The sequence below is a fragment of the Colias croceus genome, chromosome 6 (genome assembly GCF_905220415.1).
Source record: "Colias croceus chromosome 6, ilColCroc2.1".
NCBI lineage: Eukaryota > Metazoa > Arthropoda > Insecta > Lepidoptera > Pieridae > Colias > Colias croceus.
Window position 1 is genome coordinate 8,297,592 of NC_059542.1, and position 24,758 is coordinate 8,322,349.

General features: G+C 33.3%; 1 protein-coding gene across 1 annotated transcript; it reads left to right on the top strand.

Annotated features, from left to right (window-relative positions):
• The first annotated feature begins 4,149 nt into the window (after nucleotides 1–4,149).
• LOC123692887 (poly [ADP-ribose] polymerase-like) lies at nucleotides 4,150–13,350 on the top strand. The gene is made up of 20 exons (XM_045637732.1): nucleotides 4,150–4,355; nucleotides 5,108–5,249; nucleotides 5,328–5,497; nucleotides 5,811–5,992; nucleotides 6,272–6,485; nucleotides 6,745–6,850; nucleotides 7,003–7,189; nucleotides 7,425–7,641; nucleotides 7,754–7,858; nucleotides 7,957–8,062; nucleotides 8,492–8,654; nucleotides 8,942–9,098; nucleotides 10,114–10,272; nucleotides 10,429–10,565; nucleotides 10,912–11,048; nucleotides 11,248–11,405; nucleotides 11,669–11,789; nucleotides 11,928–12,087; nucleotides 12,384–12,560; nucleotides 13,072–13,350. The coding sequence occupies exons 1-20, from the start codon at nucleotides 4,245–4,247 to the stop codon at nucleotides 13,136–13,138; spliced, it is 2,976 nt and encodes a 991-aa protein (XP_045493688.1). The 5' UTR covers nucleotides 4,150–4,244; the 3' UTR covers nucleotides 13,139–13,350.
• The last annotated feature ends 11,408 nt before the right edge of the window (nucleotides 13,351–24,758 follow it).

The following is a 24,758-nucleotide window of genomic DNA, read 5'->3' on the forward strand; positions in this document are numbered from 1 at the left end:
ATAAACAAGAACCTTAAATTTCATAAATACAGATTAAACAGTTGCGTAGATATTAATATCCAAAAATCGCAATTTTTAAGACTGACTGACTTATAGACATATACAAAACCTAACCCACTTCCAGATGACCTAGAAAGTTCAAATTTTGTAATCAACTAGGTAATAGTGAGTGTACAAAGGAAAAAATCAGAAAATACTGAATTTATTTACGTATTTAATTTTTTTTTCAATGACATAAATTTTGTTTGTATGGAAAAATGGAAAAGTTTAAAAAAAAAGAAAATAGTATATTCACCTTACTAGTCTTAAAAATAGATCAAAACTAATCAGTGGCCGAAAAAAATTTTGAAATCCATCAATAAATGACTGAGATATAGATTATTGAAGTTTACATATTTTAGGACGAAACATCTGTAGATTCGAAGCGCCTCTGACATCTCAGTCTACGCCAGGGGGGGCACACTCAAAACTGTCATGTAAACGCATAGACGACAGCGACGCGGGCGGTGAGTGGTATAACTAAAATTAAAAAAAAGCCGCCATCTTGTAATGATGTGCGACTGTCATTGTCAACCATAGAGGAAGGATGTATATGTTGTCAAGTGTCAACCATAGTTTTCAACTTTCGGACGGACGTTGATGCGATTTCGAGGTTATCTCATTAATTGTTTTTGTTAAATATATCTGGTTATCTTTTAAGTTTTTGTTTTGGTTAAGTTTTGTTTTGTGATTTTGTTACTTGTTTTATTATTGTTAACTGTTGTGAACGTTGTGATCATGAGTTTTCAACGGAGGAGAAAACACGCTAGAAGCTTAGAACTTTTTAAAAACTTGAGAATCCTGCCTCTTGCATGTATTTATATCAAAGAAATTTGTATTTTCATAAAAAAACATCCTCAATATTTTAAAACTAATAAAGAAATTGGAAAATTAACAAGATATCCAAACAATTTGTTTTATTGTATGTATGTATGTTTAATGTTTTAATGTATGTTTTTACCGAGGCCTAAATTAACTTTGTACAAAAAAAATGTTCCTTATATAGGTATTCAGATATTTAATAAAATCCCAAAAGACTTGCAAGGGGTTCCTCTTCCAGGATTTAAAAATAAATTTAATAAATACTTATTAGAGAATTGTTTTTACAACCTAAATGAATTTCTGTATGATATGAAAAATGTCTAAATAATATAAAATAATGATATTGATATTAATTGATTGACTGTATGACTAATGATTTATGTATAACCTAATTTTAAATGACAATACTCCTGACTCGTATTTTTACTATAAATATCTAATCATTTTCATTCATTATGTCAATTAATAATAATTATTGTATGCTATGTAGTTATAGTAAAAACATGAATGTTCCTTAATTCTGATCTTAATATCTTTGTATGTACCATGTTTTTATGCAATAAATGATTTATTTATTTATTTATTTAGAACAAAAGCTTTAGTTATTTCAGTGACTGCACTGAAATAACTAAAACTTTTGGTTTTAGCAGATTTTAGAGGTTTTAGCAAGTGTATAGTACCTATATAAATCTCAATTTCAATTTAATAAACGTGAATACCGCTAAAGAAATTGTTTTTTATTCTCACCCCTGGTTGCCCTCATTACTTATTTATTATTTACTCAACTTACAAGGCAACTTATGGAGTGAGAGTATGTTTACAAAAATATTACTAACGCCACAAAAAGAGTGTTGTCACGAAAACGACGCTTTTCTTGGTGTTAGTAATATTTTTGTAAATATACTTTCGCTCCATATCTGGTGCTAAATGTCGATATGCATACTGCATAGCTATATATATATATATACCCCTTTAAAGCATTAGTTATCCTACAAAGTTGCAGATGGCAGCACGTTCCATACATGCACTTATTACCACAGAGTAGCCACTCTATCTCAGTTATACATCCTTCCTCTATGGTCTACGCTCTGACATCACACTCACTCGCGCTAGTATCGCTAGGGCGGATTACTTCGATTGCATGATTTCTTTATTCAAAACTGTTATTAAACGTAAAATAAAAGAAAATTGTAATAAAAATATTGCCTTTATTGCTCATACAGTTAAAAATAATATATAATTTTACATATTCACATTTATTTATTCTTTATTTATGAGTGTTTAGTTTAGTTTTAATTTCAGTGTAAATAAATAAATAAAATCTTTATTTTGCTTTAAACATGGTATTCAATGGTGATACAATTATATTAATAAAGCACAAACATGTTTAGCCAATACAAGCATGCAAAAATAATTACCATAAATGGTGTAATGGAAGAAGGCTTCGTCGAAGGTCGAAATGATTTAATTTGCGTAATATTAATATGAGTGAAACATCTTTAGGCGCGTTTAGAGTAAAATTTCAAGATCGCGTCATGGCAATACCGTAACGTCATGGAGTAAGGCGACGATTCTTCTACAACGATCTTTGCATCTTGGTAATAGTGTGTGAGAGCACGCTTAACATGAGCATTAACTTAAACTGACCATCCGTTCAAAACCTGACATTGGCAGAATCCGTCCTCACTAGGATCGGGAATTGCCATTTGAAAAAAAGAAGAAGAAGAAGAATAGTGTGTGTACAAATTCACGCTGGATGTTTAGAAAATCATGTAATCTTTTAAACAGAAAACGAGTTTAAAAAATTGCAGATAATGACGGGGCAATGTGCGCTGACATTCATAACATACAAGAAAATATAGAAAATAATACTAAACAAACCATACAGAGAAACCGCAACAAAAAAAATCGTATATAAAAAGTATTATATTTATAAAGTAAATCAAATTTGCAGAGTAATTTTCTGTACAAAAAGTAATGATATCCCACCAAAAACATAAATGTAAAAATTGGAGCCGAGTTCAATCGTTGACTTAATTTGCCAAAAAAAGAAATGAGATCTAAATGTGTGCCAAGTTCTGCAGACAGTCCAGAAATTTATTTACAAAGATGTATTAAGTTCTTAGGTTGACTGAAAACTCAATTGTTTTATTTTCCCTTAGAGAACAATGTTTATTCCAAAATATAACTTTTTTAATTTGAATAATATAATTATTTTCACAAAGCAAACAACTAATGACCTATTGAACCCCATAATTTGATGAGGCTAGTTTTACATAGGTACTGTTTATATTTTGTGAGGTTCTAAAAACTAGCCTCATTCCTTTTAAATAGTTACTATACTCTTTGGTATTAGATATAAGCTTCTTGATTTGTACACATCTTAGTACACATTCGTGTTCGCTCAATGTTCACTATTCGCCTCGTCTTCACCACAGAGCAAGTAATATAGTAGTCTTCACATTCGAATCGATGATGTATTTGACCGAACTTAGGAGTATATATACTAACTAATAGATAAACGAGATAAACTAACTACTTACTATTACTTACTACATAAACTAACTACTACTGTAATATATACTACTAGCGGTCCGCCCCGGCTTCGCCCGTGGTTCATATTTCGCAATAAAAGGTAGCCTATGTTCTTCAAAATCGGTCCAGTAGTTTATGCGTGAAAACCATACATACATACATACAAACCTTTCCTCTTTATAATATTAGTATACATATAGATAGGGACGAAACATTCGTATACGACTAAGGTATACGAATATCGTCGCAAAATAGGTCGCAAACCACTGTGTGACTAGACCAAGACTAGACACAATCGTCTTCCCAGCGTCTTCCCTATATACTGTACAGCATAGCGAGCGTACTGTTTACATATTGTGTTCGTTATTCGCATCCACAGTTCGCATCGCTATTTTCACGATTGTGGTCTGAGGAAATCTTGGAAACGTACCTTAATAATATGTTGACCATATCTAGTCAGTAGTTTAGTTTTCTAGCAGTTCGTACTTCGTAGACAGAGAATTATTATGTCTACCAATGTCTACGTAGTATGACAAAGATATATTATAAGCTTCTTGACAAAGATACAACGTTTACGTACAACATTTAACATTTTGCACACATTTTGCATTACCCTCCGTGTGGTAGATTAATATGTGCGTATATTAAGATTTTCGCTATATTGGCCACAAAACAGCACAAAACAACAGATGTTGGCTATATTATAGTATGGCAACGTCGTCTAATCGTTGACAAACTGTTATTTTATGAATTTTGACACTTTGAAATTGAAAGTTTGAAGTTGAAGTTAATCTAGTTTTTGAAAAGCCGGTGTATCGTTGAATGAACAAATTTTATTACCTACCAAAATGAGTGATTTGCCGTATCAAGTTGAATATGCGAAATCTGGCAGAGCATCATGTAAAGCTTGTAAACAGAAGATAGATCAGGGGGCTCTACGAATAGCTATTATGGTTCAGGTAAGAATATGGTTTTATAGGTACCTATGTAGGGTATAGGTAAATCAATATGAAATTGATATGTACTCATACAGGAAAAACCTATACAACACTAAAAATTTTAAATATGTATACCTAAATGCTGTCTGACAAATTAGCTTTGGAGATTTTAAATGTCTCAATATTTATTATTTCTGAATATGGTTTAATAAATAAGATATAAGTACCTACACATAGGTAAGTCTAAAAAAAAATTACAAGTCTACTCTGGAACCGTACCCAAATTAAAATTTCATAAAGGGTATCCTGGGGTACAAGTGTACCCCTATGAAAAAAACAAGATTACAAAAAGATTATTAACTTTTATATTAAATTTTGACTTATTAAGGTCATCTTAACATTAATTTAAGTCTTAATAATTTAATTTAACAGGGCATTTTTATATTTTTTATACAAATTACACACACTTTACGTTGGTGATCAAGATTTATTAAAAAGGGTAATTTTGTATGGGCTAGTGGCGTCGGGCTTTCGCGGCCAGTGATGAAACTTGGATAATTTTTTAAAAGAGCAATATATTGTGTATATAAGCTTTCATATACATTGTTTTGATTAGAATTCATAAATAAATCATCATGTGAAATGTGGTATGTGAAAAACATTAACTTGAAGACAAGTTAAGAACTCCTCCTTTGTTAAAGTCATTTATAAACTATAAAGCATAGTAATCCTGAAGCATTGATTCATTTAATCATACATCTTTTCATTTTCAGTCTGCATTCCATGATGGGAAGCAACCAAATTGGCATCATGAAGAATGTTTTTTCAAAAAGAAGTGTCCAACAAGTATTGCCGAAATTTCAAATTTCAATAAACTAACACATAATGATCAGAAAAAAATTAAAGAACAAATTGGTTTGTATAATTTTCTATTACCTATATGTTTAATGCTTTGAAACAGATATTGTGTAATGTAATATCCAACAAAATTAGGTGGCTCTTCTGGTGGAGTGGTTTTACCCACAGAAAAGGGAAAGAAAGGCAAGGGAACTAAGAGAGGCAATGAAAGTAAAACTGTTCAAATCGGGCTTTCCAATTATACAATTGAATATGCTAAGTCCAGCAGATCTACCTGCAAACACTGTGATATAAAAATTTGTAAGGTAGGAAAAGTTAACATTTATTTATAGCTATACTAAAATAAAAATTATACTGACTTCTGTTATGAATGAAAATAGCTATCAGATGAAACTCTTTTTTATTAAAATCTACACAATAATAATTAAGGTTTCAACAAAATCAATGTTTTTTCTTGGGGTAAACAATGTTTGTTATTTTCTTTTCCATTTTATAAAAGTATGTACAATAGTGCTAAATAAATGTTTGTAAAATAAAATTCTGTATTACCATAATAACTAAATTTAAATTAATATCAGGAAAGGATTGTTGTTCACAAAAAAAATATTTATGTCTTAGGATGAAGTCAGAGTTGCCAAAATAGAATATGATCCAAGGTATGGTGAGGCACCAGCATGGCATCATGTTAAGTGTTTTGCTGAAAGGAAGGCTGAATTGCTGTTCCTAGCTGGTGGAGAAGACATTCCAGGATTCGTTAAACTTAGTAAGGAAGACCAAAAAATGGTTAAAGATGAAATAAAGTGGGTTTTATTTTGTTTTGCTTTATTTTGTTGTAAATCCTTATAAAACCAACAAGATGTTGAGTTACAAGTATACATCTTAAAATTATATAAACTAAAAGACAAGTTAAAGATTAATTGATAAGACAGACAGAGAATATTATGTCTGGTTATTTATAAGTTATTTATTTAAGCTTTGTATTTTCCTTGATTCAGATGGAGTTTTCAAATTCTTCATACTTAACTATTTGTTTTTTTTTTTGCATGCATTGCAATGAAAATTTTTATATTTTTTTTCAGAGCTTCTAATCTGGACGAAGTTCCAGTGAAAAAATTAAAAGCAGAACCAAAAGATGCAGCAGAAATAAAACAAGAGAAAGAATTAGAAAAGAAATTAGAGAAACAAAATAAATTGTTTCACAAATACAGAAACTTGCTCAGTGAGTTAAGCAAGACTGACTTGCATGAACTACTTGAAGAAAACTCACAAGAAATCCTAAAAGGCACTGATGAGGTTTGTGATCTATTGTGTACTTGCATTCATCATATATTTCAACATATTTATTGAAAATTGTTGATTTTGGACAAAATTTTTAATAAGTAAGATATTTTCTATATTTAAAAATATTAGGTAGGTATCTAAATTTTTATTATAAACTAGTTACCCTGACATACTTTGTTCTGCCAAATTGCCCCTTTTACATGATTTCTTATTTTCAAAGATAAAAATTAAAGGCTTAGTAAACAAGATTACATACAGTAAAAAATTTCAGTGTCTGGATCATCTGGCTGACATAATGGCGTTTGGAGCACTCCAGCCATGTCCAGAATGCAAGCAGGGGCAGTTAATTCTTGATACATTCCATTATAAATGCACAGGTATATACCCTTCTAAAATTTATTTATTTTGTTATAAACCTTGCACTCAATAAAATAGTGTTTCAGATTTTTTTTTTCATTTTCGAGAGCCCTGTCAAACTTTGATAAAATTGAAAAAATCCTCTCATTAAAAAGGTTTAACAAATTTACAGGTAATATAAGTGAATGGACTAAATGTATCTATACAACTACAAATCCTAAAAGGGCTAAAATGGTTGTACCGGCACCATATAAAGGCGGCTCAGTGTTTAAAAGCTACAAACCTAAAGTGGGGGAGCGAGTATTCGAGGTTGCTCCACCGCCAGCTATAGTCGTCGTCAAGAAAGAGGAGCCAGAGAGGTTTGTGAATAGCATGATTAACTTTTTTATCTATTAAATATGTTTAACATTGGCCACATTAATTCAATGTACACAATGTATTATTACCTGTGATTATTACATTATATTATATTCAAATAATATTATATTCGGCAAAAATTGACAAATCATAGAAATGATTAATAATAATGATCTATTTAAAATTTTAACTAGTTACATGCTTTTCTCAATATTACTAAAAAACAATTAATTGCAGTAAAAAAACTATCCCTCTTCCACCTTTGAAGAATCTCCAATTTTTCTTATATGGAAAATTTAAGGCTCCAAAAGAGGAAGTCAAAAATCGTATATTAAAAATGGGAGGTCTTGTTGTGTCTAAATTGACTGAGACAACTGCGGCTGTTATATCCACACAGAGAGATGTCGAAAATATGCCCAGGAAAATGGAAGAAATCCAGGATCAAGAGATTGAAGTGAGTCATTTTCTTTGAGCATTTGAACTTGTTTTGTAAATAGTGTCCTGTTTTATTTAATGTTGAGTATTCTTTCTCACGTGAGACTCGCATTTTTGCCTCTTCTCTATAGGTTGTGGATGAAACATTCTTGGATCAAATTGACACCAAAACGGGCACTGTCACAGAAACGTTAGAACTTATCAAACAACATAATATTGCTCCTTGGGGATCTGATGTAAGTATGAATAACAAATACTCAATTAAAAAAAATATTTCTAGATTATGTATGGAAAAAATTTATATTATATGTAAAAATTTATTAAATTTACACAGCCAACAAAACGAGTACCGCAAGATGTAATCGACGGAAAGTCCATAGAGAAATCTGGAAGCATGTATGCAAAGTCAAAATCAGCCATACAAAAGATTAAAATTAAAGGTATAATTGACAAGCTTTTTTATCTTCAAAATACAAAATTTAACATTTACAACTGGTTCGGAAAACACTTAACAGATAGAAGCCGCCTAGCGGACAGGATATCTATATTTACTCTTTTAAAATTATGTCAATATCTGCTTAATTGAGAGCGTGATTTCACATTCACGATATGGGCGTTCGAATTATCAGAGTGAGGAATGTCGCTTCTATATTAATACTAACTGCTCCAGCAAACTGTTATGCCCTTCTGACCTTTTTCATGTTTTCTCTCCAAAAACTATCCTTGTGCCTTAACAAAACCGTTAAGAAAATATCAGAAATGGTCGAACCGTTCTCGAGTTTTACGCTAAGCATAACATTTGGCGATTCATTTTCATCATATGGATTATTGCGTATTCTTCGATATTAATATAAAGATTGACCATATAGGTGGTACGGCCGTAGACCCGGACTCGGGTCTAGCGGACAAAGCGCACGTATACACGGACCAATCGGGAGATAAGTTCACCGTGGTGCTGGCCAAGACTGACGTAGTCGCGGGAAAGAATTCCTTCTATAAGCTGCAAGTGTTGGAGGCTGATGATAAGAAGAAGTAAGTTATAGAGCTAGGCTGATGTTATAAATAAAAATAATAATAGTTTTTTTTTCATTCGTTTGTTTTGGATGAACTCAAAAATTACTATTTTGAGTAATTTTTTAATAACAGTGTAGTAAACCAAACACTATCTCTGTTCTAGCATGTTTGTTCAATAAAGAATAAATAAATCATATTTGAGTAAGTGTTTAAGAAAACCATGCCAACATGTTTATTGTTTATATAAAATAATATTTCACAATTATAGTGATCCCAGCCAATTTACAGATGTTATTATCTTTTAGATATTGGTTGTTTCGAGCTTGGGGTCGTATTGGTACACCTATAGGCGGTACCAAAGTAGAGGATTGTAAAACTTTATATGATGCCACTGATAAGTTCAGAGACCTGTATATGGAGAAAACACAGAATGATTGGGAGGACCGAGAAAATTTTGTAAAGGTAAGATTACATAAAGAAAAAAAAATATATCATCAAATGTCTTCTTATATTGTTATATCGCTGGACTAGATACTGGACACATTTCTATGCTATATTGCACTGAATTCTTTGAAATGGGGAAATATCCTATAACTATCCTTCTAAGTGAAACCTGGTTAAGTGAGACATCAAGGGACCTGCAATGTCGTTTCACTTACACTTCACTTATAGAGGTATTCCACTTACCCAGTGTCTCAGATATACAGGTATAAATAAATATCTGCCTCATTTACAGAGGGTTCCATTAATTAATTTCAGTTTTTCGCGTAATGATAACGATTGTAGCTTTCGTTTTGACATTTTTCAAATAAACATCTGTAACTATGATAGTAAAGATAATCACATATGAAACTAAAACTGAAGGTAATTGAAGCTCAAAATTTGTACTTACGTACTTGGAATTACGTGTGGAATTTGTGGGTAGAATAAGAATGACTAAACAAACAATGTTATCTCAGTTACAGAGGTTTATGCATATAAAATTTACTCGCTGTCTCAGTTATAGAGGTAACTATGATGATAAATCGAAAGAACAAATCCCAGATATAGAGGTTTACCTCGTCCCACTAACAGAGGTAATTCAGTGCCAAAGTGTTGGGACCTCAGCATGAGTTCCAGTTATGGAGGTTTCCCACTTATCCAGGTCCCACTTAACCAAGTTTCACTGTATTATAAAAGCGAAAGTTTGTGACGATGGATGAGTATGTGTATGTTTGTTACTCTTCACGCAAATACTACTGAACCGATTACAATGAAATTTTGCACATATATAGAGGGTAACTTGGATTAACACATAGGATAGGTCTTATCCCGGAAATCTCACGGGAACGGGAACTATGCGGGTTTTCGTTTAAAACGCGGGCGAAGTCGCGGGCGGAAAGATAGTAAGCCATAAAATGATAAAAGGTGAACAGATGATGTTTTCAAAAATATACCACAATTCTTAGTCTCAGGTGTTCATTTTTTTTCATTTTAGATGCCAGAAGCATATTACCCCATTGATATGGATTACGGTGAAGAAGAAATTAAGAAACTACAAGTGGACAAGAACAGTAGCCTCCCAATGCCAGTGCAAAATCTCATTAAGAGGATATTCGATGTTGACACCATGAAAAAGACTTTGCTAGAGTTTGAGGTAAATATTTTAAAAGAAAGCTTGAAAAAAATATATTACTCAAAGGGTTGCAAAATTAAATCAAGTAATCAAGAAATTAATATGTTCATTTGCAATAGATCTACAAGTTTTTTATCACATTCAAAAATAATTTGTGTGGTTTTATTTTTATTTTAGCTTGACACAGAAAAGATGCCTTTAGGAAAACTATCCAAGAAGCAAATTAAATCTGGATATAATGTTTTATCTGAGCTTCTAACAAATATTCAGAATGGCAGGGCAAATAACAGTATAATTGTAGATGCTACGAACAGGTGCGCTATTTGTTAATGATATTCATATTCCAGTGCAGTGTAATAAATTATAGATATCAATTTGTTGTTATTTGATTAATATTTTTTATAAAAATAATACTAGTTTTAGCATTATTTCCACTGTTAACTGAAAACTAATGTATCCTTTTTTATTTTTTTATTAATACAATTTTATTAAAGGACTTAAAAAAATTTAATAAAAATCGCTTTAGACCATTTACACACCTATACATATACATACAATACGGTCGACGTATCTTGTATTTTGTCGTCGTGTTTGTGTTGATATCTCGTCTTGTACTCAGTCAAGTATAAATATATATGTTATTTTATGGTACTATTTCAGGTTTTATACTCTTATTCCACATAACTTTGGTACGAATAATCCTCCGCTGCTGGACAGCGTAGACGCAATCACCAATAAAATACAGATGCTTGATAACTTACTCGAAATTGAAATTGCCTATAGTCTTATGCAATCAGGTAAATTGGTTATTTGTGATGAGTATCTGTCCGCATTAAGTCTTTTATTAAGGGCATATAACTCTTTTCTGAGAATTCTTTTTAATTGTATTCAACATATATCTAAAAAAAATGAGAATCTAAAAAAAATATTTATTTTTATTTCTTGTAATATTTGTCCAAAATAATAAAGAACTTCGCAAATGTAATTCTTTTACAGATGTAAATAGCACTTGTCCAATTGAAGCTCATTATAAGAAACTGAAAACAGATATAGAGCCTATCGCCAAGGATAGTGAGGAATTCAAGATGATAAATGAATACATTAAGAACACGCACGGTTCCACGCACTCTTATTATAAACTCGAACTTCAAGAGGTATAAAGATTTTTAAATTTTTTAAGTGTAAGATAAATATAACACGCATTTAGGTCCGGTTTTACGATTTGATGGTGATGTTTGCTGAATTTTTATTCATTATTTGTCATGTTAACTGATCGATAAGATAATAATCATAGCATGTCCTGAAGTTATATGAACCCGTCGTGAGTCTTTAAACACCTTTTTTTTCTGAAGTTATTTATTTTATAAGAATTTTATCACTTATTTTGTAACCAAAAGCATTTTCTTTTATTTTTTAGGTTTTCAAAGTAGTGCGTGAAGGCGAAGAGAAGCGCTTCAAGCCTTTCCGAAAGCTTCACAACAGGCGGCTTCTGTGGCACGGCTCCAGAACTACCAACTATGCTGGAATTCTCTCACAAGGTATAATATAAATCTACAATGCTTAAAAAATATTTGATTTCTTTTGAAAATGAACTGCTGTTACTTTTGTCCTACTTAAATGGCATATTCATAAGGTATTGTGTATTAAAAAACTTATTTATTATTTTTCGTATGCAGGTCTTCGCATAGCGCCTCCAGAAGCGCCCGTGACGGGTTACATGTTCGGCAAAGGTATCTACTTCGCCGACATGGTGTCCAAGTCGGCGAACTACTGCTGCGCTCACACCGCCAGCCCCGTGGGTCTGATGCTGCTCAGCGAAGTGGCTCTTGGTGATATGTGAGTGGAAATGATAATAATTAGCTATATTTTCTGGCTAAATAGTCAGTAGAAAACAGTCTCATTAAAATTGGTAATGAAGTGTTGATTTCTATATGTGTTTGTACTAAATTTGTAGTTTGTAAGCATTTATTTTGTTTGCCATGTTGCTTTTTGTATTATGCTTAAACTGCTTATAATCAAAGTATAGTCGCCTCCGTATATCAGGCAATTAATAGATCAGTATAATAAATTTTTAATATCTTGTCCATTACAAAAAGTACTAAAGACTATTTTCTCTGAATATAATTTAACAGGAAAGAGTGCATGAAAGCGGAGTACGTAACCAAACTACCGAGCGGCAAGAACTCAGTGTGGGGCGTTGGTCGCACGCAGCCTGACCCGACCCAGAACAAGGTGCTAGAGGATGGTGTTATTGTGCCCTTGGGAAAACCAATAGAGAACCCGGTGCAGTGCACACTGCTGTACAACGAGTATCCTTTTACATAATTAGATCATTCCTGCTGTTGTGTGCTTTTGTTTCGAATGATTTTGCCAAAAACAAAGGAAGTTCTCAATTCAACTCTGTTTTTGGTATATATAAAGTACATATTTGTGGGTATGGTAAACCTCTCTGGTAAACCGTATCTTCTATGGCTTAAATTAGCCTAGAACCAAGTCCTAAGTGGATGGGCAACATTGATAAAACATCTCAGTCTGGCAGGACTTGTCCATAAATAATATTATATTCTATCTGTAAAACTTGTTTATTGCATCTGCCCCATACCCAAGAAGCTTATATCTAATACACTGGAGATTGCACTATGAACATTAACTTGTCACAAGAAAATATGACCTTGAATGACGCCTGTATGTTTTTTTTATCCCTTTCACACCTAACTTGGCAAGTTGGTGTGAAAGGGATAAAAAAACATCTTGCCCATACCCAATAAGGTGACACGGAATTTGACTTTATACCTATTATTTCCTTAAGAACTATTTCAGATTTATCGTATACGACGTGGCTCAAGTTAACATCAAATATCTGTTGCAGATCAAATTTAAGTTTTAAATAATACCAAAACAATTGTGTCACAATAATTATTGTATGTGTGCTATTGATTCGCCGTTACGATTCAAATATTTAAACTAAATTATATTTCAAATACTATTCAATTCTAATTGTTTGTGAAGTAAATTTACAAATACTTGTACTTGTGTGATGTCCCTATTTCTGTTCAGTAAAAGAGTTTTTTTTTTTTTTTTTTTTTGTATGGTGTTTCTCAATGTTAGCCAGAAGGGCTACTACATTTTAACGCGGACGCGGGGGTGAACTGAAGGTTCACCCTGGTAGCGACATGCACAAGGGCGTCCCCCCGCCACGGGGACCACGAACCTCGGCTTGAGCTGTCGCTTGAGTGGAGGAGGCCAGAAGGGCCCTAATCGGACGGGAGTTAAAGAGTGCCATAGGCGGTTTATTATGTAGTTTGTACGAATTGTTAAGTTTTGTTTAGTATTACTATTATGGCAGCAAAATCACACTATTACTGTATATATGTAATAAGTGTTTTGGTTCTCTGAAGTTGTATTTCATTACAATATTAAGTTAAATGGAAATTGAATCTTTCAAATAATATTGTGAACGTGTTTTATTAATACAGTCGATTATGTTTTGTTTAATTTTTTTTTATGAATCTGTACTTAGATGATTCGATTATTATTATTAATTGCCTAATTCTTAAAATTTCTGTGTTTTTATTAATATTTTTGGAAATAAAAAAAATGTTTTATTTTACAAAATATATCACTTATATATTTTTACAAAAGGTATGGAGAAATAATATACAATTATTATTGATACTAATTACTATCTTGTATTATGATATTAGACTGTTAATCCTGTATCAAAATGGGTATCATTTAAGCTATCACCAATTTAATTAGTTTTGTGTTTCTTAAATAATAGGGTTTGTCCTCAAAATAGTAGATCTGTCACCAAAATGTAGTCACCAAACAATGCAAAATCAGTTCCACAATAAATCACCTAAAATCCTGAGATATAAGGTCTAGTACCAAATAAATGTTTTTGTATGTATTATAATAGGTGTGTCCTAATAAGTATTTAAGCAAACTAATTTAAAGAGATCACCAATAAATCATTATGTTACTAGAAAATTGCATTACCTTCACCACTACTTGATGCCATAATCAAAAAAAAGTTTGGAAAATCCAAAAGTGCACGCCTCATAATCTCATCCTTTACAATAAAATTGATTATTTATAAAGGTGTATATAATATAAGTATGTAGATACACTTGTTCTCATGTGCCAATGCTCTTGTACTGTCTCAAAACAGTTGGAAAAGTAAAGAAAGCGGTACCGTAATAATTGAGCTATTTTTCTTGTGGCCCCACCTAGATGTGGAACTGCGCAGGTTTAAGGGACTGACTACCAACTTATTTTTTTAAACCTTGGCTTATAGTATAAAGAATCGAGTTTATAATGGTGAATTTTGAGTACACTATAAATATAAAAAAAATAAATAATAAAAAGTCGATATTTTTTTTTGTTTATTTAATAACAATTAAACCACATCGAATCAGACCCTGAAAAATGAAAGGGTTCTATTCCTGAGCATACTCAAGCGTAAGAGAAAAAAAAAGACTCGATTAGTAAAGTATTTCGGTCGCTATCGTGTTAACAAGAAAATCCTCCGCACATACAGACACACGGACGTCCAAGACAGAACTTTTTTAAACTGTTTTTTAACTAGTTTAAATAACAAAAATGACATCAAAAATATCATGAATGTTAAAAATAGTGTTTTTTCTTAATATGTGTGTGTATGTATTATCTTACAAGTGCAATGTATGATAAATAAAGACATTTTAAGTTTGAAAAATCAGATGTTTTGCGCGAAGTGACAGTAGTACCCACCTCAACGCTTCGCTTATGAGGCGTGCAATAAACATTTAAGAAATTAACTAAAACAACAAATTATCCACAACGATAATAAAATGCACCTACAACCACCCTACAACAATGAACGTGAAATCGCGAATGAAGTAAACTTGCATCTCTCTCAATCAATCTTTAAAGTCAATTTCACGCGTCCTACTATAAAATACAGATTTAGTTACGCGCAAATAATGTGCGTAGGACGTGCGAAGGTTAGCGCGCCAATTTGTCTCCGCCCCTTTGATCATTTTTTCATTAAAATTATAAATTGATGTAGGTATTAAATTGGTAACGAATACTATTAATGAACGAAATAAAATGTTACTACTGTATTGGTGACAAAATATCAAATAAAAAGGAGTCGTAGTCAGGGATCGATAATCGATTTATTTGATGACAGATCTACCATTCTGAGCACAGAGCTATTATTTTAGTAACAAAACTGTTATTATAAGAACGAAGTTTATATTCATGTAATGCAATATAATTTTATTGGTTATCGATCTCTTATTTTACACATTATATATTAACATTAATTTGATAATTCATACCTGGGAACAATTTTTGTTTATCTGAGAACGAAAATATTTCGTGGTGATAGATCTATTTATTAGGTGATACAACTTTATGACAAATATAAATTTTGGTGATAGAAAATATAGTTCCCTATCAAAATTTGATAAATTTAATAATATTGTAACTACTTAGATAAATGATATTATGCTATTATGAAAAATAATACCTTCATTAAAATTTTTCTTTCCTCACAAACCATACTAGTGTGAGACCCATTTGTAAAAAAGTCTTCAAATAACGATTTTCGTGGGACTCACCTCCGTCATACGGACTACAGCCCATAATAGATAATTTATCTACAACTAACGTCAATCTCATACATTCGTAGTCTATTCTATTGAACGCTACGCTAACAGAAAGCCACTTGGCTAGGGGGGCTGATATCCACTTAGAGCGTTTTCACATTGTCCGGTCCGATATCGGATATCGGAAGCCGATAGCCGATATCCGATATCGGACACAATTTGCCCTTTCACATTATCCGATAATATCGTCCCGATATCATGAGTGTTGCCAGAAACTGAAAATGTAGATATATGGAGAATTAAAAAAAACAGTGGATGCATTTATGTTACAAAAAATAAACTTTATTTTAAATAAAATAAATAGTAATAAATAAATAACATGTTGTGTGGTCGTAATGAATTTTAGAACTTTTTTATATTAAATCATGTACGACTGTTATGTTCTTATACAAATAAAATAAAATAAAATTCAACTCAGTATTAAAGCGACGAAACTGGCAAATATAAATTCAAATTACATTTACAAATGTAGGTGCTGTTATCTACCACAGAACAGTAAATTATCTACGTAGTACCACAGACTAATAATAATATAGCCATACGAGCCATGACAACCAAAATAGTAAACAAGCCAAACAAGCTCAAAAGTCGCCGCGCGTTCTTGACAAAATGTAAGGTCGCCGCATTCTAATTCTGAAATTTTAGAGAAAACTAAACAAAATTGCCGTATTGTAAATTTTCTTTTCAATAAAAAAGGTTTGATTTAAAAAAAATCAACTGATAGATCGTAGTTGTACATACAGTAAAAATAACTACAAAAAAGAAACCGACTACAAAAACAGCTGGAAAAGTAAAATATAAAAAAGATTTGATATTATTAATTACTTAATATTATTTAGATGTGCTATTTATTATACAGGTTTGATATCGGCGCTAAAACAAAGCACTAAATCTGTGACTCAATGACAACAATACAATAAACAGCTTACAGCACAACAGTAGTCCAAGTAGGAGGAGGAGCGGGGCAGAATGAGTAAATAAAGATAAAAGACACTAATATTTCGAAGATACGGTTGAATTTAAGAACGCAATATATTTTTGTTTACTTCAGTTCAGCCAATTGCCGTATATTATAGGACGGTATTAAAATAGCTCCCGTAAAAATAGTATTTTTAATGCCTTTAAATACTTAAATGAATGTTTTCTTAATAAAAAGGTTTAAAGTAAATGAAAGGATTTTTTTTTTACATTTAGCGCCTAGAAATGACTGAAAATACACAAACTAGTGCTTTTTTGCTGTTGGTATACTACCTTTTCGAAAATTGAGTTGGTAACACTGAACATTATCGTCCGATAGTTCACGGGAATATCGGTGTTGGCTCCGATATCCGATATCGGACCGGACAATGTGAAAGACAGGTACCTAAATCATACATTTTACTTAAGTAGCCTACTCACGATTCAATTTCAGTAACAATCTGCTGACACAATCTGCAGTGAGCTGACAGATTGTGTCGTGAATAGTATAGTTGAGGGCACGTTGGGGGCGTAACCCAACATGTTGTGTATTGGATCGGCGCGGAAGCAACCCGACAAATTGTCTCAGCAGATTGTGTGCGTGTTGGAACGTGAGTATTGTGATTCACAGATAACTATATATTAGTCAGAGATTGTGATTGCTCCAATCTCGCAGTGTTACCAACCCTCAAAAATATTTATCCCTAAAGTTTGTGTCAAAAACTCCTAAAAACGCCTAAATTATTCAGTTGTCCCCCTAAAAAAACATACAAATATAAATTCATGATGATTTAGAAATAATATGCTGTAATATGTTTCAAAAGTCTTTTTATTACAAGTTATTTAATACATAAAATATTTCGTCTTCATCTGAAGATTCAGCGTTTTTGAAATCATACATGTTGAATAAATTTAACATTTTATTGGATGGATTAAAATATGTTGTACAAGATCCACCATTTCGATTTGATGTAAATCGGACCATCATGATGCTTTGCAAAATTTTATTTAATTACGTACTGGATGTCGCTATGAGTCGCTAGGTCAAGAAATAAATATTAAAACTAGTTATGTAATTATCAATTTAAAAATATTAAACAGTCAAAAAAAAATCCCTAAAAATACCCCTAAAAATTTCAGACCCCTAAAAAATTCCTATCTCACTTATTTACCCCCTAAATCTGGGGGGAAAACCCCTAAGTTGGGAACCGTGCAATCTCGGCTCAATCGCGCAGCCGCGTTGCGGCTGGGAGTCACTTATGAAAAAGTGTAACGCTCGGTAACGTTACGATGAGTCACCGAAAGAGGCACGCGGGCATGGTTAGCCCGCCTAAGAGCGAGAGAGACAGACATAAAAAGTCGTTGTCACGTAAAACTTTCGCCCGTATACCGACTTTACAGGCAACAAATTATTTTTATTTTTGTTACATTTAAAGATCATCTAGAAAAATCTGCTTCTTCTAGAGTTTCAGTACCTGTGTGAAGAATAAATTTCTGTGATAGAAATTTTGGTGTGTATTGTGGTTTGGGCATATTTAATGTAAAACCATATTACTTCACAAAATTAATTAAAATACGTCAAGCTAGAAGCTACCCGCCGCGGCCGCAGCGTAAAGCGTTGCCAATACGTAGGTACTGACAATTATTGTTTTTGTACACAAATACAGAATAAACATAATATAACCTTTTGAATCATCAAATCATACTTTATATCAATAGTAATAAAGTTTATAATCAAAAATATTCAAGAAATAGACAAACAACGGAGAATTCCCGAATGTTCGTTGAAACAACATGACACAAAATAAATCTTCCTAGTGGTTGAATGTCGTACCTTACCACTAATTGAACTCATCTAAACCACTAGGAAAATCCACCAGCCACTAAAACCAATATTTGTCCGCTAAATGGGGGAGCTAAACCACCCAGATCTAGTGGAAATTCCACTGAGTTGGCAACACTGGTCATCAGATTGAGGGTTGGATGAATCGTGAGTAGAGAACGCTCAATCGCGACTGCAACAAATTGTTTCAGCAGATTGTTGGTTGTGTTGAACCGTGAGTAGGGCCTTTTAGCCTCCGATATCGGATATCGGCTATCGGCGCCCGATATCCGATATCGGACCGGACAATGTGAAAACGCTCTAATCGGCATGTTTTTCTGAACACAAAAAGTGCGGAAGTCACTTCCTAGGGGTATGGAGGGGGGAGCTATGACGTAGCAAAGGTGGCCGTCGGGCCGTTCTATTGTGCGGTATAACTAGATAACTACTGGACCGATTTACTTAAAAAGGGTGTGAAAGATAATTAAATAAACATTATTTGATTCCGAACATCAGAAAACTTGATAAATTATACAACATGCGTCTCGCCTGCATGTGCTAAGAGCCACCTACCAGGCATTTTATTGGCAGAATGCAAACGTAGCAAGACCCACGACTCTAGCTGAAAGGTTGAGGACAAAAAACTGTTGCCAATTACTTCATCAGTAAAGTCAGTTTATCGAAGTGATATTATCATGACAATGTAAAGCTGGGGGTTTCTTTAGTTAACTGCCGCACGTATTATAGGTTTTTTGTGGGAGGGGAGGGGGGAGGAGGAGGGGGGGACCCTCCCCCCAAAAGGGGAAAGTTAGGAAACCAATAGTTTTGGAGAAAAATCAATTTTCCTATTCTAACCTCAAAATGTATGGAATTGGTGTAAAATCATTTTCACTAAGCAATTAAGCATTAGACGATAATAACAAAAAATTTACGATACATAAATAAAATACAAACAAGTTGTGTAAACCTACGTAGTTTTTTTATTTGAGTGGGAATCGCCCTAAAGTCGCTCCTCGCTACCTATTTGGATATTAAAAATAAAAGTTTAATAGTTTTTTAACCTACGTAGATTTATTTTTTGTTTGAGTGGGAATCGCCCTAAAGTCGCTTCTGGCACTCGCCGAGTCGCCGGCCGCTGCCGCGGCACGCTCGCTTCGCTCGCTCGGCTCGTGCGGCAGTTCAAGGGTTAACCTAACACGCTCGTCGCTTCGCTCCTCGCTACCTATTTGGGTATTAAAAATAAAAGTTTGATAGTTTTTTAACCTACTTACGTAGATTTTTTTTTTTGTTTGAGTGGGAATCGCCCTAAAGTCGCTTTTGGCACTCGCCGGCCGCTGCGTAAAGTCACAGTACAGTGAAATGGAACGTCTTGGTCCGCTTTTTTTGCACAACAAAACGGATAAATGCGCTTTTTTCGTACAAAAAATTATTAACTTTAAAAATTAATAACTAAAAAACTACAAGTTTCCTAACAATAATATTTTGGAATTACAATCTTACATTACCTAGCTAACTAACAATATAAATATTTCCAACAAATTCGTGCGGCAGTTAACTAAAGCCAACCCTAAAGCTGGTTGCCGTTCATCCCGTTGTGTATGTAGTGACATGAAACAAAAGTGCTTGGAAGGGATATGCCACGTTTGATACAAATGTTTTAACCAGTCTTATTATGTAGAAGATATTAATCAAAATAATGACGATGATAATTAGATAAAAACATTTTTTATTTAATTTTAGCCTTGTTGAGTTAACTAAAAACCATTATTATTAATCTTGTAATTAATCTTAACTTAATCCAAGTAAAGTGCGCTGTCCTTATAACGTTTTATTCATTTAACGTTATGCTTATTCTATAAATAAACTAGCTGTCCCGGCAAACGTTGTTCTGCCTTACTCTTATCACTTAGGGGTATGAAAAATAGATGTTAGCCGATTCTCAGACCTACCCCATATGCACAGAAAATTTCATGAGAATCGGTCCAGCCGTTTTGGAGGAGTATGGTAACTAACATTGTGACACAGGAATTTTATATATAAGGTGTAAGTTCTTTAAATTGTAAGTTAGGCGCAAGGAAATAAGAAAACCATATTGATACCATTGATACATAATAATGTAATTTTATTCATGATCATACACAGAACCTTACACGTTAAGATGTATATTGTATGTACAGTGAGCATCAGTGAGCATTCATTAGTTGACAAAGTATGATATGGATACAAGTTAAAATGTACCAATAATGGAATGTAAATAATAATGGAATGATCAATAAGTTTGTCATCTGAGATTGTGATCTGAGTTGATAGTGATCAACTCAGATCATTATTCCACAAAAGCAGGTCGGCAGGAATTCTGACATTTATGTATCTGTGGTGTCCTACACACACCAAGTCGCTGCCAAAGGCTGGTTCGTAGCTATGGTGTCTACAACAGTGGAGACCAATGACCCTGAGTCTGAGATCAAACCTGGTATTGACCTATTGGGTCCCATCAGACAGAAGTTTGTGTCAGTAACCGACTACTATGAACCAACTGATGATGGAAGCCAGAGCCTAATCTTCATATCTGAATCTTATGATGCTACCACTCACTTTGGAGTAATTTTCTGTACAAAAATTAATGATATCCCACCAAAAACATAAATGTAAAAATTGGCGCCGAGTTCAATCGTTGACTTAATTTGCCAAAAAAAAGAAATGATATCTAAATGTGTGCCAAGTTCTATAGACAGTCCAGAAATTTATTTACAAAGATGTATTAAGTTCTTAGGTGAACTGAAAACTCAACTGGGTCAGGGTGTACCCTTGGGGGCGCTATGTAAAAGTTAAATAATATACATTTTTTATGGTTTTATCGGCAAGAATAGCCTAAAATAAACCCTTTTTATTCTTTGTATTTTTTCTCTAAGGTTGATAGTTTTCGAGATAATCGAGTTATAATATACTCATTTACAATGGGATCTGGACTTAGTCGAAATTTTGAAAATTTTTTTTATTCAGTTTAACACCTATTTTTTATGGTTTTATCAGCAAGAATAGCCTAAAATAAACACTTTATTCTGTGAATTTTTTCTCTAAGGTTGATAGTTTTCGAAATAATTAAGCGAGTGTTTTCTGGCACTCGATTATCTCGAAAACTAGAGAACAACGTTTACTCCAAAATACAACTTTTTCAATTTGAATAATATAATTATATTTTCACAAAGCAAACAACTAATGACCTATTGAACCCCATAGTTTGATGAGGCTAGTTTTAGATACTGTTTATATTTTGTGAGGTTCTAAAAACTAGCCAAGTCAAATTATGAGCCAGTATCAAGATAATAAAAAAAAATTATAATAGACTTAAAGTATGAAACCTACAGAATGTGCAATGTGAAATGTGTGCAGTGAATGCCGCGTCGTTTTCTAATATTTACCGGGACAAACGGCTAGGTCGGCAGGTATAAACAGGTAAGTAGGTACCTATGTCGGTACCAGTTAGGGTCAACTCACACCAAAAGAGCGGCGAAGCGCAGCGCAGCGCGGCGAAGCGCGGAGTAGCGGATGCCCGCGACTTCTCGAGCATTCCAGCGACTTCTCGAGCAGTCGCGGGAATCCGCGCGCCTTCCCGCGATGAATTCACGGGTCGCTCTTTTAGTACGAGATCCGGCTGCAGGATTAGTGCGTTCATCGGTTTTTTGCTGAAAACCGAATTTTTATGTATATTTATAATTAGGAGAATATATATCGACTAGGTTGCCAGTCAAAATTTGGCCGCAAGCATGTTTAATTAAAATTTTTCTAATCGATTTTTGGGAAAAAAATTCGTTCACTTGTTTTTTGAATAAAATGTAGTCTACATCACGGCAAATGATATAAAGATTCAAAAAAATCACGGTTGCCGTTTTTCACCTGGCCGCAACATCTTGGCAGCCTGGTGCAAACAGGTATGATTTCGATTCATTTTTACGTTCATAACGTACATTTATGAATCATATATCAAATTAAAGCTAATTTTTTTCTATTTATTATCATATACGGTTGCCTAATTAAATCCGGCCGCAAATAAGGGTTGCCGGCTGTTAAAAATTATACACCGACGCATTCGCGTGCGGCAGCGAAACAACGAGAAAAAGAGAGGATCGGCTGTTAATTATATTAAATCAATATTACTTTTTAAATTTGTCATTTTGAAAAGGACTACATATTTTCTTTCACTCAACCTTAAATATTCAACATCTTTAACAGCCGGCAACCCTTATTTGCGGCCGGATTTAATTAGGCAACCGTATATGATAATAAATAGAAAAAAATTAGCTTTAATTTGATATATGATTCATAAATGTACGTTATGAACGTAAAAATGAATCGAAATCATACCTGTTTGCACCAGGCTGCCAAGATGTTGCGGCCAGGTGAAAAGCGGCAACCGTGATTTTTTAGAATCTTTATATCATTTGCCGTGATGTAGACTTCATTTTATTCAAAAAACAAGTGAACGAATTTTTTTCCCAAAAATCGATTAGAAAAATTTTAATTAAACATGCTTGCGGCCAAATTTTGACTGGCAACCTAGTCGATATATATTCTCCTAATTATAAATATACATAAAAAGAATGCGTCGGTGTACTAATAGGCGTAAATATTTATAATTTTTAACAGCCGGCAACCCTTATTTGCGGCCGGATTTAATTAGGCAACCATATATGATAATAAATAGAAAAAAATTAGCTTTAATTTGATATATGATTCATAAATGTACGTTAAGAACGTAAAAATGAATCGAAATCATACCTGTTTGCACCAGGCTGCCAAGATGTTGCGGCCAGGTGAAAAGCGGCAACCGTGATTTTTTTGAATCTTTATATCATTTGCCGTGATGTAGACTACATTTTATTCAAAAAAACAAGTGAACGAATTTTTTTCCCAAAAATCGATTAGAAAAATTTTAATTAAACATGCTTGCGGCCAAATTTTGACTGGCAACCTAGTCGATATATATTCTCCTAATTATAAATATACATAAAAATTCGGTTTTCAGCAAAAAACCGATGAACGCACTAATCCTGCAGCCGGATCTTAGACTATTGCGCAGTTCGAATGCTCGCGCGCACAGACGCGTGCGGGGAGCGGGCCCGAGGGGCGGGATATTGCCAGCGGCCGCTCGCGAATGCTCGAGCATTCTCTGGAATTCCCGCCACTTCTCGCTCAGTCGCACGGTCCGTCCGCTGGAATTCCACGGAATTCCAGCGGCGCCGCGGGCATCCGCGCGACTCGTTCGAGCTTCTCATGCGATAATGAGTATTATAGTAATGACAATAAAGTTAAAATTCATATGACACGGAAACTGCGCTCCGCTTCGCCGCGCTTCGACGCTCTTTTGGTGTGAGTTGACCCTTACTTTCACTTGATAGGTAGGATGATGAAAAAAAAAAATTAAGTCAGCGCTGTTTTATTACAAAATTCTTTTATTATCTCGAAACTGCAATTGATAAAAAATGAAAATAAAAAATTTTTTAATAATTAATTTAAAAATATCCTGTCCAGGATTTTCCCAGTCAACCCATTTTTAATACATTTTTTATACACTAAATTTATTATAAAATTGGTCTCATTCTATTATCACGCCGGCCGCGGCGCCGGTGAAGGTCGACCTTGAGCACAGAACATAATATATACTGACCTTGAGGTTTATTATTTACTAGCTTCCGCCCGCGACTCCGTCCGCGTGGAAAAATTAAGATTTACTTTTTTTCTACGTATTTTTCCGGGATAAAAAGTATCCTATTTTATGCTCAGGATAATAAGGTATAATTATACCAAGTTTCATCGAAATCGAACCGTTAGTTTTCACGTGATGCCTGAACATACAGACAGACAAAAATTTTTTTAATCACATATTTGGGTTTGGTATCGATCCAGTAACACCCCCTGCTATTTATTTTTTCAATATTTTCAATGTACAGAATTGACCCTTCTACAGATTTATTATATGTATAGATAGATACTATAATACGTAGTAGGTATGACAACGATACAACGCGACGTTTACACACACATTTACACACGTACCTACACAAGTACAACAT